The sequence below is a fragment of the Conger conger genome, chromosome 1 (genome assembly GCF_963514075.1).
Source record: "Conger conger chromosome 1, fConCon1.1, whole genome shotgun sequence".
In the NCBI taxonomy this organism is placed as follows: Eukaryota; Metazoa; Chordata; class Actinopteri; order Anguilliformes; family Congridae; genus Conger; species Conger conger.
The window spans coordinates 72,109,320-72,126,129 of record NC_083760.1 but is presented as its reverse complement, the minus strand read 5'-3'; the positions used below and the strand labels follow the sequence as shown (position 1 = coordinate 72,126,129).

The 16,810-nt window shown below is 38.9% G+C and overlaps 1 protein-coding gene across 1 annotated transcript; it reads left to right on the top strand.

Moving 5' to 3' along the window:
* Positions 1–299: 299 nt before the first annotated feature.
* LOC133121913 (H-2 class II histocompatibility antigen, E-S beta chain-like) lies at positions 300–16,301 on the top strand. Its single transcript, XM_061231477.1, has 6 exons — positions 300–403; positions 11,233–11,502; positions 12,271–12,558; positions 13,236–13,349; positions 15,049–15,075; positions 15,322–16,301. Exons 1-5 carry the CDS (start codon positions 340–342, stop codon positions 15,072–15,074), a joined length of 762 nt encoding a protein of 253 aa, XP_061087461.1. The 5' UTR covers positions 300–339; the 3' UTR covers position 15,075; positions 15,322–16,301.
* The last annotated feature ends 509 nt before the right edge of the window (positions 16,302–16,810 follow it).

Sequence of the window (16,810 nt, the reverse complement as noted above, 5' to 3'; positions counted from 1 at the left end):
TTTATATTTTAGAAGAAAATAAACATTGTTCTTAAGGGGGCGTCTTACCCCACTGTTCTTATATTACTGAATGTAATCATTATTATCAGTGATCTACAAATATTATCTGTACCACTTACTTGGTGTCAATGTCATTTTACGTGTAGCGTAATAATAGAAATTGACATTGCAGTAATTCATTTGCAAGTTACCTAGCAACACATTACATTTCATTGTCGTCAGTTTGGATTGGGGAACTGCGTGATTTCCTCTGCTGTATACAGGCAGCTCAACTTTCTAATCCTCATTTTGTTTCGGTCTACGAACTGTACACTTCTGCGGCTCTGCCTTGAAGATTAGATGGCCACATTAAATTCCTTGCGTATTCCTGTACTGTTTTTATTTACCTTACTGCTTGGAACTGGTACGTATCTTAAACGTCATATTGTTATTATTATTGTCGTTTTATACTGAAATCATATTGCTTTGCGAGTATATTCTAAAGGCGCTCGTTGTAAGTTTTAAACCGCGAGAAAACGTTTCAGCATTGAAAACATTTATGCAAATTGTATTATGTTTAAAAATATACTGCGTGTTGGCATATTGTGTATGATCGTATTCCTACGTTTAAGCCCAGTGTGTGTGTGTGTGTGTGTGAGTGTGTGTGCGTGCGCTTGCGTTCCACCTACAGCCAGTGCTGCCATATCCGCGGGTTTCACGCCAAATTGGTCTATGTTTAAAGTCCAGTCGCGGTTGAAAAAATTCACAGTTGCGGGTACGGGTGGGCGATACTGCAAACTTCGGGTTAGATAGGATACCGAGTAATACTAGGACAATATCATCGTTACAGATACTCTTCATGAATAAATGTTGTTGTAGGAATTTTCTGTGCTCTTAAAGAGCCACGTAAAAAAAAAAAAAAAACTCTTATGAAAAATAATTTAAATAGAATTTTAATGGAAGTGGAAATATTATTAATATATTGATTACTATTATGGTGCGGCATATGGTGCAGTGGGTGGCACTGCCGCCTCACAGCAAGGAGGTCCTGGGTCCGAATCCTGGTCGGCTGGGGCCTCTCTGTGTGGAGTTTGCATGCTCTCCCCGTGTTTGCGTGGGTTTCCGCCCACAGTCCAATGACATGATTGGAGAGTCTTAATTGCCCGAGGGTATGAGTGTGCGAATGGTGGACTGGCGACCTGTCCAGGGTGTATTCCTGCCTTTCGCCCAATGTATGCTGGGATAGGTTCCAGCCCCACTGCGACCCTATTCAGGATAAGCGGGTTAAGATGATAGATGGATGGATGATTACTATTATGCAATACGTAATTAATGCCAACCTATTTAGATATAATGGGAAAGGAGAGTGGATTTACTGTATTAGGTAAAACTACAAATAAAAAAGGTAAAAGTTTACACAGCACTCTGATTCCACTGAAATTACAGTGTACATATATGAACAATTTTTTATTAAGATATAATATAATGAAGTTATATATTTTGTGTTTCATCCATGGATTATTTATTGACTATTTGCTCAATGCGCTCAGTAAGCACGAGCTGTTCCGAGGTTATTTTGATTAATTTCCCTTTTAGTTGCAGGTTATTCGTTCTATAGGCTATTAGTTTAAATAACAGCCAAATGGAACATTACGTTTGATTATAATGAAGCTAGCTAGCCTCCAATATTTCTGTTGACTTGTCATTGCTTTGGGGCTGCTACTTGATAATAGAGTATTGGTAATTTATCCGATCTTTGTATTTGTTCCAATTATCTTTGGTATTCACTATTGTACGCCGGTTAGGATAAAAGCGTCGTGCAATGTAAAGTTATTCCCAATGGGCCAGTTATGATTACGAGTATCTGTAACAACTTGTTGAGAATTATAAGAAATCATTTACTTTTTATTATCACAAATCAGTGCACATTGGTGTTACAATCGTATATTTTCAACGATAGTTACATTGTGACAGTAGGCAGCCACTACGATATTAGCTGTGTTCGTTTATTTGCTCTCAGAACGTCCAGTGCACGCTCGGAGTGCTCCAGGGCAAAAGTGATCTGCATTTCCGAGTGCGCTCTGGTTCTTAGAGGGCTAATTGAACGCAGCCATAACATAATAGCTCAGAGTACAACATTCCTTGATTGCAAGATTTGTTCTACGGTCTAGCTAACTGGCTTGGTATAATTACAGCGATCGCTAGTTTGTTATGTCAAACATAACAGAGTGCTAAGCACAATTTCTGTAAATCAGTTTTGTCTAACGTTAGCTTTTCCGTAAGTAGGTTGTACGAATGTAGCTCCGCCTCCGTGAATTGGCTTCTCTCGCCATTGAGCAGCTCCCATAGGAATCCATGGGACCGGAGGTTACGCAAGATAAAACAATTGCGCCACAATAATCGCAAACAATAATGCACAAACGGACTGAACTACCAAGCTAAGATGAAGCCTACCTCAAATATCGGTGTCAAGCAACATGGACAAGAGCCGCAGCTTCCAAGGACAAGCTAATACAAACAATAGGGTAGTTAATACAAGAAAACTGATTCTGGCAAAAAACCAACAGACCTAACGTTACCTCTCGAACAGTGGAAGTCAGGTGGCAGAAGGGACTATAATAACGTAGCCTAATTGCCTTTTAAATTATATTTCCCCAAATGGTATCAGCTGGCAAACAATTAGCGGCTAAATGGGTAGGAGTCAATATATAGTTATTATGGTAACTAGTTATTATGGTGATGAGTAAGGCCAAACTATGGCAGCGATTCAATGTACACTATAGTTGTGCTCAATCCTGATGATTTCCCACTCTGTGGGCTGGAACTGGATTCTGCCGTCTTCCTGGTGATGCTTAACCATAGTTCTTTCTTTGTTTTGTTGGACACCATAGTCCTAAAACGGGAAAATAATGATTCTTTATTCAGCGCCACCTCCTCTAACAATATGTCTATTTCATTTGCTGTGAATCTGGGGGACTGCTTCTTTCTTTGTTTTTGTCTTATTTCGTCTTGTTTTATTTTGTCTTGTTTTTTTTTTTGTTTCTTTGAGTCCCCACCAGTTGTGATAAATGCAATAATTTTAAGCATTCCTGCAGTGTTTTATTCGTAAAGAACACCACTTTCTTTCATAATGCAGTCAAGCAGTTGCTGCATGGAGTGAGTAATCAATCCTGGAGCCGTTGATGTTCAGATCCATCGCTATGGACAGGGTGTAGTAACAAGAAGAAGCTATCCCTTAAGCAACCTCCTAAGGGATAGTTCGGACCAGCCCCCTTGGCCGGTCGCAACACACAATGCGAAAACATATTTAGAAAAATAGATGGAACACTGATGGTAGCTTGGGGTTAGGACCATGGATTCATGCAGTGCCAAATTCTGACCCTATCATCTGTATGCCTCAGCAGAAATCGAGATTCATCAGAGTAGGCTACATTTTTCCAGTCTTCAACTGTCCAGTTTTGCTGAGCCTGTGCCCACTGCAGCCTCAGCTTTTCTTGACTGACAGAAGTGGAACCCAATGTGGTCTTCTGCTGTTGTAGCCCATCCACCTCAAGGTTCAACATGTTGTGCATTCTGAGATGCTTTTCTGCTCACTACAATTGTACTGCCTGTTTATCTGATTGACAAGACGTTTCCATCGGCAGAACTGCCACTCACTGGATGTCTTTAGTTTTTTTTGCATCATTCTGAGTAAACTCTAGAGACTGCTGTGCGTGAAAATCCAGGGAGATCAGCAGTTACAGAAATACTCAAACCAGCCTCTCTGGCACCAACAATCATGCCATGGTCGAAATCACTGAGATCACATTTTTCCCCATTCTGATGGTTGATACTCCTGACTCGTATCTGCATGAGTTTATGTATTGCACTGCTGCCACGCGATTGGCTGATTTTGACTACAGGCATATCTACCTTCTGAAAGGTACCCTTTGGAGAATTACTCTAAATATTATCAAAACAAAGTTACAGATGCTCAAACCCAGTGGAAGTGGAAGCTTTTTTTCTCACTGAAAATATGTTTTGTATTTGAGTGGATACAAATGCTCATGCCTGTGTCTGTTGGGCTTAGAAACACAATAGAACTACAGCAAAAAACGCTGGACAAAAAATGCTGGTCAAACTTGATGACAATATCACTAAATAGAGCATTCTGCATGTCTAGGCAGGTTTCCAAAAAGGACACTTGGAGACTCCAAAACAACACATGAAAACTAAATTATATTATTGGTTGTGCATGAGGTATAAAATACTATAGATAAAAAAACCTGTCACCTGTCCCCTACCTCTCACTCTTCTTGCTCTCCCTATCTGGCAGCAGCAGGCCCAGGAGACTTTTAAAAGTGAACCAAGCATCAGCTTTTTTGCAACCAAATTCAGAAGTTAACACGTGACAAACATTTTTGGCTTGAAACAAGTTAATTACTTTCTCACAGAGTGAGAGAGAGAGATAGTCTACTTTCTAATGAAAAAAAAAAATGTATATAATAACACTACACCATTAAAATCAGATGCATTTTGTATCCCCCTTTTTCCACCTCATTTTATTTTGTATAGTCATATTTCTGGGCATCAATTTGTTCACAAGTGTTCACATCAAATGCAAGTCCAAGTCAAGTCTCAAGTCTCTGAGCTAGAATCCAAGTCAAGTCTCAAGTCTCTGAGCTAGAGTCTGAGTCAAGTCTCAAGTCTCTGAGCTAGAGTCTGAGTCAAGTCTCAAGTCTCAAGTCTCTGAGCTAGAGTCCAAGTCAAGTCTCAAGTCTCTGAGCTAGAGTCTGAGTCAAGTCTCAAGTCTCTGAGCTAGAGTCTGAGTCAAGTCTCAAGTCTCTGAGCTAGAGTCTGAGTCAAGTCTCAAGTCTCTGAGCTAGAGTCTGAGTCAAATCTCAAGTCTCTGAGCTAGAGGCTGAGTCGAGTCTGAGTCAAGTCTCAAGTCTCTGAGCTAGAGTCTGAGTCAAATCTCAAGTCTCTGAGCTAGAGTCTGAGTCAAGTCTCAAGTCTCTGAGCTAGAGTCTGAGTCAAGTCTTAAATCTCTGAGCTAGAGTCTGAGTCAAGTCTCAAGTCTCTGAGCTAGAGTCTGAGTCAAGTCTCAAGTCTCTGAGCTAGAGTCTGAGTCAAGTCTCAAGTCTCTGAGCTAGAGTCTGAGTCAAATCTCAAGTCTCTGAGCTAGAGGCTGAGTCGAGTGAGTCAAGTCTCAAGTCTCTGAGCTAGAGTCTGAGTCAAATCTCAAGTCTCTGAGCTAGAGTCTGAGTCAAGTCTCAAGTCTCTGAGCTAGAGTCTGAGTCAAGTCTTAAATCTCTGAGCTAGAGTCTGAGTCAAGTCTCAAGTCTCTGAGCTAGAGTCTGAGTCAAGTCTCAAGTCTCTGAGCTAGAGTCTGAGTCAAGTCTCAAGTCTCTGAGCTAGAGTCTGAGTCAAGTCTCAAGTCTCAAGTCTCTGAGCTAGAGTCTGAGTCAAGTCTCAAGTCTCTGAGCTAGAGTCTGAGTCAAGTCTCAAGTCTCTGAGCTAGAGTCTGAGTCAAGTCTCAAGTCTCAAGTCTCTGAGCTAGAGTCTGAGTCAAGTCTCAAGTCTCTGAGCTAGAGTCTGAGTCAAGTCTTAAGTCTCCTTCAGGATTTTTTGGTAGACAGCAGAATTCATGGTTCCATTTATCACAGCAAGTCTTCCAGGTCCTGAAGCAGCAAAATGAGCCCCAGACCACCACACTACCACCACCATATTTTACTGTTGGTATGATGTTCTTTTTCTGAAATGCGGTGTTACTTTTACGCCAGATGTAATGGGACACACACCTTCCAAAAAGTTCAACTTTTGTCTCGTCAGACCACAGAGTATTTTCCCAAAAGTCTTGGGGATCATCAAGATGTTTTCTGGCAAAATTGAGACGAGCCTTAATGTTCTTTTTGCTCCGCAGTGGTTTTCGTCTTGGAACTCTGCCATGCAGGCCATTTTTGCCCAGTCTCTTTCTTATGATGGAGTCATGAACACTGACCTTAACTGAGGCAAGTGAGGCCTGCAGTTCTTTGGATGTTGTTGTGGGGTCTTTTGTGACCTCTTGGATGAGTCGTCGCTGCGCTCTTGGGGTAATTTTGGTTGGCCGCCCACTCCTGGGAAGGTTCATCACTGTTCCATGTTTTCGCCATTTGTGGATAATGGCTCTCACTGTGGTTCGCTGGAGACCCAAAGCTTTAGAAATGGCTTTATAACCTTTTCCAGACTGATCTCGGCATGATGTCTAGCTTTTGAGGATCATTTGGTCTACTTCACTTTGTCAGGCAGGTCCTATTTAAGTGATTTCTTGATTGAGAACAGGTGTGGCAGTAATCAGGCCTGGGTGTGGCTAGAGAAATTGAACTCAGGTTTGATAAACCACAGTTAATTTATGTTTTAACAGGGGGGGCAATCACTTTTTCACACAGGGCCATGTAGGTTTGGATTTTTTTTCTCCCTTAATAATAAAGACCTTCATTTAAAAACTGCATTTTGTGTTTACTTATGTTGTCTTTGAATAATATTTAAATTTGTTTGATGATCTGAAACATTTAAGTGTGACAAACATGCAAAAAAAAAAGAAATCAGGAAGGGGGCAAACACTTTTTCACACCACTGTATTTTGTATATGACATCAAGTGTGTGACAACTGAAGAAGCAGTAGTATCGGGGCACACAAAAAGATAGTGGGTATTTCATTTATTTATTCATATATCAATGAACTACCACACCTAAGCCAACATTTTGGCAAAGCCTTTCTCAAGATGGCTGGAGGAAGGCTTGCCAAAACCTCAGGTCTGGTGTGGTAGGTAATTGATATATCAATAAATAAGATTAAATAAAAAGTTTTGTTCTTTTTGAGAGAACTCTGTGTGACTCATGGGAGCTATTTTTGGGATTACATCTGCTCGAATCCTAAGGAATGCCATTTCACTTTTGCATAGTAAAATTATAAATAATTTCAAAACCGCATGCAACTACAGTACATGCCAAACTTGTGTTCCACAGTAGCTTTTAATGTTAACGTCAATTACAAATAAGCACTCTTGAAAATACAGTTCATATTTGTATGATACTGGAATACCAAACAATGTCCACGCAACTAGTACATAACGTCACCTAACAAGACTTTAAAATCACTCGCTGTATTGCTTGCATATCGAACTTAAAGACCATACAGGAAGATTTTTAAAATAATGCAACCCTTGATCAGGCTCCAGATCAGATCAGAATCCCATTGCATGGCTGTTTTACTGAAAATGCAGCTACTTGTGTGAACTAGGGATGTGACAAATCCTCAGTTTTTGTAACCGGTTACCATCCCATTTTTTTAATGGTTAAACCGGTTAACCGATACAGCTTATGACCGCTAGGGGTCATATCTAGGGGTCCTCAGCTGTCAGGGATTCTGGAAACTGGTGTGCAGTAACACACAGAGAGGGAGAATATTTTGTGAGTTCTCCTGTCTCTTCCCAGTCTGTAGTTAACCCAGGGTTCTGTGTCCTCCCATTTTTTTCAAGATCAACCATTTGAAATGCAAGCCAACGTTGTTGCAACTTGGCAGTCAACAAAATAAGAAAATATGTGCTTCTGTTATGCTGATTAAACAATCACACAAACAGTCTGAAATGCGTCATTTGGCCAACACAACAGTTTAGCCTAGTTATGTTAATGCAACACTGAACTGCAGGATCAGCTCTGGTGCTGGTAAACTGACTTACCTTTCCATATGAGTTCTCTGTTGAAATTGAGGTTGCTCCTGCATCTTTTATTTTAATTCTCCACATTTTTGTAGTTGCAGTCATTTTGTTTGGCTCGATGAGCCTGAATTATTTAAACTCAAAGGCGGAACAACATCCATCCATCCATCCATTATCTGAACCCGCTTATCCTGATCAGGGTCGCAGGGGGGCTGGAGCCTATCCCAGCATACATTGGGCGAAAGGCAGGAATACACCCTGGACAGGTCGCCAGTCTATCGCAGGGCACACACACCATTCACTCACACACTCATACCTACGGGCAATTTAGACTCTCCAATCAGCCTAACGTGCATGTCTTTGGACTGTGGGAGGAAACCGGAGTACCCGGAGGAAACCCACGCAGACACGGGGAGAACATGCAAACTCCGCACAGAGAGGCCCCGGCCGACGGGGATTCGAACCCAGGACCTCCTTGCTGTGAGGCGGCAGTGCTACCCACTACACCATCCGTGCCGCCAGGCGGAACAACATGCGAAACTGTAATCTTAACAAGCTATGCAAGAAATACAGGGTATGGTGTTGCTATAGTTGCAACTAAATGGTGCACGGTGTGGAGTGTAAAACAACATTGGGTGTGTTTTAACTGAGGAATATATTTCATATAAATAATTGAAAAATAATCATTGGCTGTGACATTATTCACTTCATCATTTTCACGATGCCAGTTGGCAGACGTTTATTGTTCATGAGTCCTTATTGACAAGTCCAAGTCTAGTCTCAAGTCATTTTCAAGTCCGAGTCTAGTCTGGAGTCCATACATGTGCACCTGAAGTACGTCTTGAGTCCGAGTCGCCAGTCCGAGTCCGAGTCCCCATCTCTGAGTTTAACATAATGTAATAAAAGTGGCCTTGTCCTTAATTTATCAGGAAATCACTGCTTTGTGTCAGAGCCTTTGAATAAACACAGCCAGAGAGACAGTTGTACAAAAGCCCCTGTCTTTTGTCTACTCAGTCTCCCCCACTCGCAATCAGACACACCTGTATTCAATTCAGTTCAGTCATGTTCATTCATGTCATTGACCACAGTAGTCCCCCCGCCCTCACATCACAATAATGTAGATTAAAGTAGGTATAATAATTTTTATACTATTATTATTGTTATTATTATTATTATTATTATTATTATTTTATAATTACATTTGGTTGCATATCCTTTGCATGCAATGACTGATTGAAGTCTGCAGCGCATAGACATCACCAGATGCTGCTATCTTCCCTATTGATGCTCTGCCCGGCCTGTACTGAAGCCATCTTCTGTTACTGCTTGTTACAGGGGCTTTTTGCTTTCAGTCTCTTTTTCAGCATGTAAAATGCATGTTCAGTTGGATTCAGATCTAATGATTGAGCCAGTCAAGGATTTTCCACTTTTTGGTCATCAAAAACCCCTTTGTTGCTCATGCACAGGGATGGGCAACTGCTATTTTAGAAGAACTTGCCGTCCCATAATTCCCAATTCCTACTGCAATAATGCACATTATGTACGGCTCTGAGAACCCAAACGCAGACCACAGGATAATCCAAAATCGTTGTTTATTAGTCCAAAATCGTAGCCAGGAGATCCAATACAATGACAAAAATGAAAGGCAAAAGAATAGTCGAAAACAGGCGAGGGGGTCAAAAATCCAGAAAATCTAAAGGCTAAAGTACAGAAGGGCGAAGGCAAAAATCGAAATCAGAAAACAAAGCAGAATGTCAAAAAACCAGAAAAGCAGAAAGGCAAACAAAACAAAAGGGCAAGGCAGGCTCAGAAATCAAAAGGCAAAGGGGTGTCTATCAAGAATCTCAAGAATTAGGCTTACAAAGTATTCGGCACTAAGACTGATCAACGTTCTGACAAGGAACAATGCAGAGACTGAGGTTTAAATACATGAGTGAAGGTAAGAATCTAGGCGGGGCTGGGGAAAAGGTGGGCTAAACAAATAGACAACAGGTGGGGAAACATAATGGGGTAGTAACATAATCATAGAGGGGAGACGAAAATGCGGACTGGATGCACGTAACCAACATGTAAAACATACGGCTCCGGTTTAGGGAGTATACATTTGCATAGCTTGAAGACATAGTGATATTTAGAGACAGGTGCGAACACTTCGCTGAAACTAAACGAGTAATCAGGGATAGCATAGGGAGGCGGAGTTACAGAACAATGCAGAAATACTAAGAGATTGCGTTAGTGAGTTAGTTACGTGAATATTTCTAAACTACCCAATAAAAGTGATTGTTAGTTAGTTAGTTAGACAGTAAGTGTATTCATCGGATTAGTACTGTACAAAACCTAGATTAGTAGTAGTTATTAAGAATCGTGCTTTACAACATTTAACTACCAAGAAAAAGCAGGAATTAAGAATTGCGAGTTGGGAAGGAATTTCTTGAAAACCCGAAAATACCGTAAACACCCGAATAGTGGGACACGCAGACAGGGGAGTGACTCGGTTGGTAAACATTCAGACGCAGACATAACAGGGGAAGACAAATGAGAACTGTAATGGAAAACAGTAACCAATGATCTATGAAAAATTAATAATTAACAAGAATAAACATGAATACATACAGGACAAATACAGAAACATTACAGCACAGAATCAATCGCATCAATACCTGGGATTTTTATGGATGTTTAAATAGTGCCATGTATTGAACTGAATGCCGATTATGGCGGAGTTTGCCATCCAATAAATCCAATCATTTATAAATAGTCCCCCTCATTCCACAGCACTAGTGTAGGTATAAAAGAGCTTTCAGTATCTAGTCTTGATTCTATGTTTTTGATTGGCTTTGCAGTCTGTTATTAGCACAATGAAAATCAAGGAGGCCATTATGGGCCTGAGAAATGGAAAAAACAACAACAACAATAGGCTTACCCAAATAAGTTTGGATCACCATTAACCTTATATTCATTGTTTTGTTTTAAATCCAATGTACGGGAGTACAGAGCCAAAACAACAGTAATTGTAGGACTATCCACTGTATATCTGTGACACTGTCAAGTATTTGTTTCTATGTGTGTAGGAAAACCATATAAAGCTTTCACTGGGCAAAGTGCCACATGGTTATATCATGAAACATTTTCATTGTGCTTTATGCTGATTTACTTTATTTACTTTAATTTACACAGTTGTATTACATGGGATTCAATCAAAATGTTTTTAAACATTTGTATTTAAAAAGCAAACCAAATTGATCACCAAAAAGGCATGAGTAGGTGCTGAACAAAACTACAAATATAGGACTTAGGGTTAAATATAGGACTAAAATATTGACATGTTTGGACAAGTGGTGAAATATTGTCACAGATGTCACTTTTACTGTATTCAATTTGTTGTAATATGAGGTGTGCATTGCAACACATGTATACACATAACATACATATAACACAAATTTCCACATCATCCCCTGCCAACCCCAAAGCAATCACTCAACCATTCTTATGATTCATTAACTTTAAGCTTAAGATTAGTTTATTTACACATTTGACCTGATTTGCTTCTTTTTTTTTCTTCCTTTTTAATCAGATGCCTATTTCATGCACACACAAAATGAGTGTCGTTTCAGCTCAAATGACCTGCATGACTTGGAATACATTCAGAGATACGTCTTTAATAAATTGGAGGCCATCAGATATAACAGCACTCTGAATAAATACATTGGCTACACTGCACTTGGGGTGAAAAATGCTGAAAGATTGAATACTGATGGATCTGCGGAACAAAGACATGCAAATCTGGATTCCTACTGCAGGCCTAATGCTAAACTGGTCTTAACAAACATACTGGACAAGAAAAGTGAGTATTAAGTGTAATGAAAACACAAGTATGGAAGCTTGGAAATGACTGAGTCTATTTATGGTAAAAATAATGTATTTTTGATTTACAGAATGCATTTAAAATCCTACATTTATTGTGTATCTTTATGTGAAGCCAAATGACTAATATTAAGGGCATGAAATAATATCTTTGAAGCAGACTATGATTAAGCATATGGACACGATGTATCAAATCTAGTGCTTGTGAACCACTCTTAGGGATGCATAAAATTATGTGAAAATGTATTTTATTACAAATTACAAAATGCCTCCAAGAATAAAATTCAATCAGAATGGTGGGCATGTTAGTTTCTTTGCAGGTGTACACAGGTATAAACCAGAAGGCAAGCAACCTGCATTATGTGAAATATGCACATGCAAATACATGTGCAATATTACAATATTATCCATCCCTGTGATTATTATTATATGATTATTTCACCTGTTGAAGGTTAATCTTGAAGATGGGAGGTTTAATTTGTCTGTGCAACATTATTTTATAAAAATCCCACCATCATTGTTAACATTTTGACAGTTTATTTAAACCGAAAGCATTCCTTCAATAGGGGGAGACCCAATTCTGATTATTCTCATGATGTACTCTCAGTCATCACCATAATGTAGTGTGATTGTGTAATTACACGTTTTATTAAAACAGATGTGAGGCGATAGTGGAGGACTGAAATTGGAAAATATAGAATAGGGTATGAGGAAAGGGAAATAAAACATGATGTATGCTTGTTTTCAGATATACCCGAACCCACCATCAAAATCAGATCTGCTTCACATAGCAGTCACAAGCACACCTCCATGCTAGTCTGCAGTGCCTATGACTTCTACCCCAGAGGAATCAAATTGACCTGGCTGAGAGATGGGAAGGAGGTAACGCATGATGTCACCTCCACGGAGGAGCTGGCTGATGGAAACTGGTTCTATCAGATCCACTCACATCTGGAGTACACACCCAAATCAGGAGAGACCATCTCCTGCAGGGTAGAACATGCAAGTCTCCCTGAAGGCAAAGAGGTTAAGTGGGGTAAGGCACTGATTTGTATGAGAATGTATGGCTGTTTTTCATGGGTTTTTTTTACACAGTGCTTATATATACTGATTGTGCTGTATTTGTTATTTTACTTTACCCTTCTGCACCAAGTTTTTGTATGTTCATGCTACTCACTGCAACCTCTGTCAATTCATGGGAGCACAGACAGACACACACCCTCCTCTAGATCATGTAAAATCAAGTTGCTGCATTTGTTTCCTAAAATATACTAGTTAAGCATCCATAGAAATAGACTTGGAAGAGAACTCTTCATTTAGCTTGTAGAGGCAGAAGGTGGCTGTTGTTTTTGCCCAGTGAGACATGGAGGCCCCAGGAACAGAGACTCCTCTCAGGCAATGCTGCAGTCAGTTACACACATAGCCGGTCTTAGCACGGTCTGGATTCAGTAACTGGGGCTAATCTGCCAACCAGAATCACATCTTGTTGTACTGAATACACTTTTCTAATATATTGCCTACGGATCAACTCCTTTTTGATGATAATTGTTTTATTTTCAAAAATATATTTGTTTACAAAGTAAGCATTATTTCAAGCCAGTTCAAAACATCCACACTTTCAAAAATGGATTATTATTATGAACGCATGATTTCTATGTGTTTTTTCTTAATTTGGAATAAGCTCTTGGCTCAAGGAGAACATTGTTTTTTCAGACCCCAACATGTCTGAAGTAAAGAGAAACAAGGTGATCATTGGTGCCTCTGGCCTGGTGCTGGGGCTAATAATCACAATTGCCGGAGTGGTCTATTACAAGAAGAAATCCACTGGTAAGAAGCAAGCTTTCAACCACCTACAGTATTATCATTAAACAAAGCATGTAGTCCTATTTGTGTTATATCTGATATGGATTCTTTTTTATCATAATTAAATGCAACAATGTAGCATCATTAATGACTATAGGTGAGCATTTACATATGACAGTAGCCATTTTCAGTTTGGGAAGGTAGTTTTAGTCATAGATCCTGTAATTGGTAGTCCAAATAATTAAGATTCTGCACAGATGGTGCAATGGTTGGTACTGTTGCCGGTTTCCTCCCTCAGTCCAAAGACATGCGGGTTGGGCTGATTGGAGAGTCTAAATTGCCCATAGGTATGAGTGTGTGAGTGAATGGTGTGTGTGCCCTGTGATGGACTGGCGACCTGTCCAGGGTGTATTCCTGCCTTTCGCCCAATGTATGCTGGGATAGGCTCCAGCCCCCCCGCGACCCTGTTCAGGATAAGCGGGTTAAGATAATGGATGGATGGATGGACAACAATACTATTTTAGACAAGATATTTAGGCTCTGAACTCTAAGTCATTTTCTCAGTGCTGATATTTTCTCAAAGCTCATAGGAAATGCAAAAGCCTATGTACTGGTGACATGCTGTAGACATGGCACATTAAACATATTTTTGTGTTTTGGGTCAGCTTTGCCTTGTAGTCTTGTGTACAATAGTGGTTTGTTCAGTTCAGTCCAAACATTCTACTCAAAGACTATGTGATTCATTCACTGATGCGGTCAGTTCAGCAGGCGCACAAATATTCCAACAAGCACGTTCAGTTCCGGAGCTGCGCAACAGTGGCGCAACAGGCTAAGATGCAGCGGACTTGAGGTTGCAGTTCAATGCTGTTGCACACCGAGGACTGGGGTTCGATTCCCGGTCCTGCCAAAAGGTTTGGCCGGCTCACGTGAAGCAGCATAATTGGCTCTCTGCTCCAGAGGGGAGGGACTTGGCAGGGTTAGCTGTTCACTGCACAATATAGCACCTTGGGCACCTCGGAATCACGGTCACGAGCCTTTGGACTGCTGCGGGATGGGCTGTGGGCGGTGTATCTAACACTAACTCTAATTGGATTAGATGTTTACCCCTCCAGTGTCCTTATTATATGCACTCCACTATTTTGATATCGCTATTACTGCTGTCACTATTAATGTTGTTATCAATAATAGACCAGTGCTGTTTCTGTTTTTGGATGATGATGAGTATGGTGATACAAAATAATTGAATAATCAAAAAAATAATTTCATAATCCCCTTAACTTCCCTATTTAATTTCATTTTAAACTGACCATGCTAGTGATGCTGATTATGAAAAAGGGAATTTTTATCAGTTCAACTATGACAAATGTGATTATAGAAATATTATCAACAGATTCAAATTAAAATTGTGATTCATTACTAGGCCTTTTTGCATAGTTTGATGTAACTTACTTGCAATAAGCATTTCAATTAGCCTTTGCGATCTGACTGAGCAACATTCCATCACAGCTAATAGGAATTTAGACAATTGCAAATTACTTTATATAAAGAAAAGAATTTCCTGGTGAACTACATTTCTGGACTGAATAAGATCATAGAGGTGATAATGTATTGCCTTCTGGCAGCTTTTGGTTACAATTGAAGATACAGTTTTAATTTATTTGATAACTAGGCAAAAAGGGAAGGAGTTGAGAGTTATTGTGTTTTAAATGTTTTGGATTAACAGGGAGAATTCTGGTCCCATCAAGTTAAGGTAAGGTATTGTTTTTCTAATGATTCTAAAATTGTTTATTCCACTGATGGTTTTGATGACATAATTTATTAGTAGTCATATTATGGAGTAATACCAGTAATAGTATTAATAGCAGTATTATATTTAAAATGGTCATGCATATTGTATATGTTGCACTTTCAATGTTTCAGTTTTCAGTTAGTTTTTCTAATACTGTTCAATAGTATTTCCAACTCACTGGCTATATGATTTTCTTGTCATTTCTAGGTGCAGAATTATTAAGCAACTGGATCATGAGGATGGACTCTGTTTCTTGGTGATTAAAACCTTAGTCTACATTTTTTAAATCAAATTCTTAAATGATATGTTGATGCACTCAGGGTTGTTTTGCTTGGATTGGATATAGATTCAGATGTTTTCATAATATGGAAATGGCTTTTCTTGCTTTTGTTTTAACAACCTATATATTGAATCATTTAAAGGGTAGCAGGGCATTGCTTCACAAATTCTTATCATCTGTCTTATGGATATTTTAAAAACTAAATGATGTACAACCCACTATTCTTCATATATTGAAAAATATGCCATCTGTCATCAGACTGTGTGCCATTCTATGATAAGAATGTACTGTATGCAATAATGGGGCTGTTAAATCCTTCATGTTGTATTTTCCTGGTCTATTTTCATGTATTTGATTTTATTTTCTTAAAATGTCCAATGGTATTGACTACTCTGTTCATGTAACATTTCCTTTCACAAAAAAAAACTAATAAATTTAAATAACAATATATAAACCCTAACATGTGTGAACTGAATTATGTATGTTTAAGAATCCAGTTTGCAATGCTGTAATGAATAATGAAATGTAAAATAATGGCCAGATTTAGCTACTCATTATATATCATACAGCATACGAGGATGTGAATTTATCATATGGTAATGTCAGATGTAGACAGTAGATTTTCATTAAAAAAGAGTTGTTTTACTGGTCAAGGAATGTGTACATTTTAACAATTTCCTCTTACACTAGTTACACTAGTGTTACACTAAAATACAAAGAAATTACAAAAATGCCTTGTGTTTTTATAGTTTAACAATAAATATCTACATCACAAGTTAAGGACCATCCCAGATCTATTAATTGAAAAATATTGTATCATCATTTGTAAATTAATATGAAATAATGCATGTGTAAATATCATCCTGTATGAGTCAACTCATTAAATAAAGAATGTAATGTCATCTACGGTAGGTTGTGACAGACTGAGGTGATGTTTACATTTAAATGTTATTTAATAGTTAAACTACTTTTCAGTGGATGAAATATTTCAGCTGTCATCAATCAAACATTTTCCTGATAGGTTCCATAATGCAATGTTTCAATAATTTGGAAACCCTGACCATATGTGAACACCCAACGTGTGAAAAGTATGTCAACTATAAAAATAATCCCACTTATAAAATGAGAGCAGGTTACCTATCCTATTTGAAGTCACATGTTTTTTTTTGACAGGTGAAAAGTGTAGTTCACATTTTAAAAGTTCAATGATGTGAAAATACAAATGACACAATGTTATATTCGCTTTTCACATGTTTTAATTTAATTGTGAAAATGTTCAATTGTGATTTTCACATGTGAAAAATTTCAGACATACAACCAATGACCACTTTATTATACTGTACTCTAGCTTGTTAATGCAAATGTTTAATCAGCCAATCACGTGGCAGCAACTCAATACATAAACACATGCAGACA

Bases quoted from the DNA above. Each gene is read 5' to 3' on its own strand.
- LOC133121913 (XM_061231477.1), top strand. From the start codon at position 340: ATGGCCACATTAAATTCCTTGCGTATTCCTGTACTGTTTTTATTTACC. The intron at 404-11,232 runs GTACGTATCTTA...CTTTTTAATCAG, and splicing joins TACCTTACTGCTTGGAACTG to ATGCCTATTTCATGCACACA. The intron at 13,350-15,048 runs GTAAGAAGCAAG...TTGGATTAACAG, and splicing joins TTACAAGAAGAAATCCACTG to GGAGAATTCTGGTCCCATCA.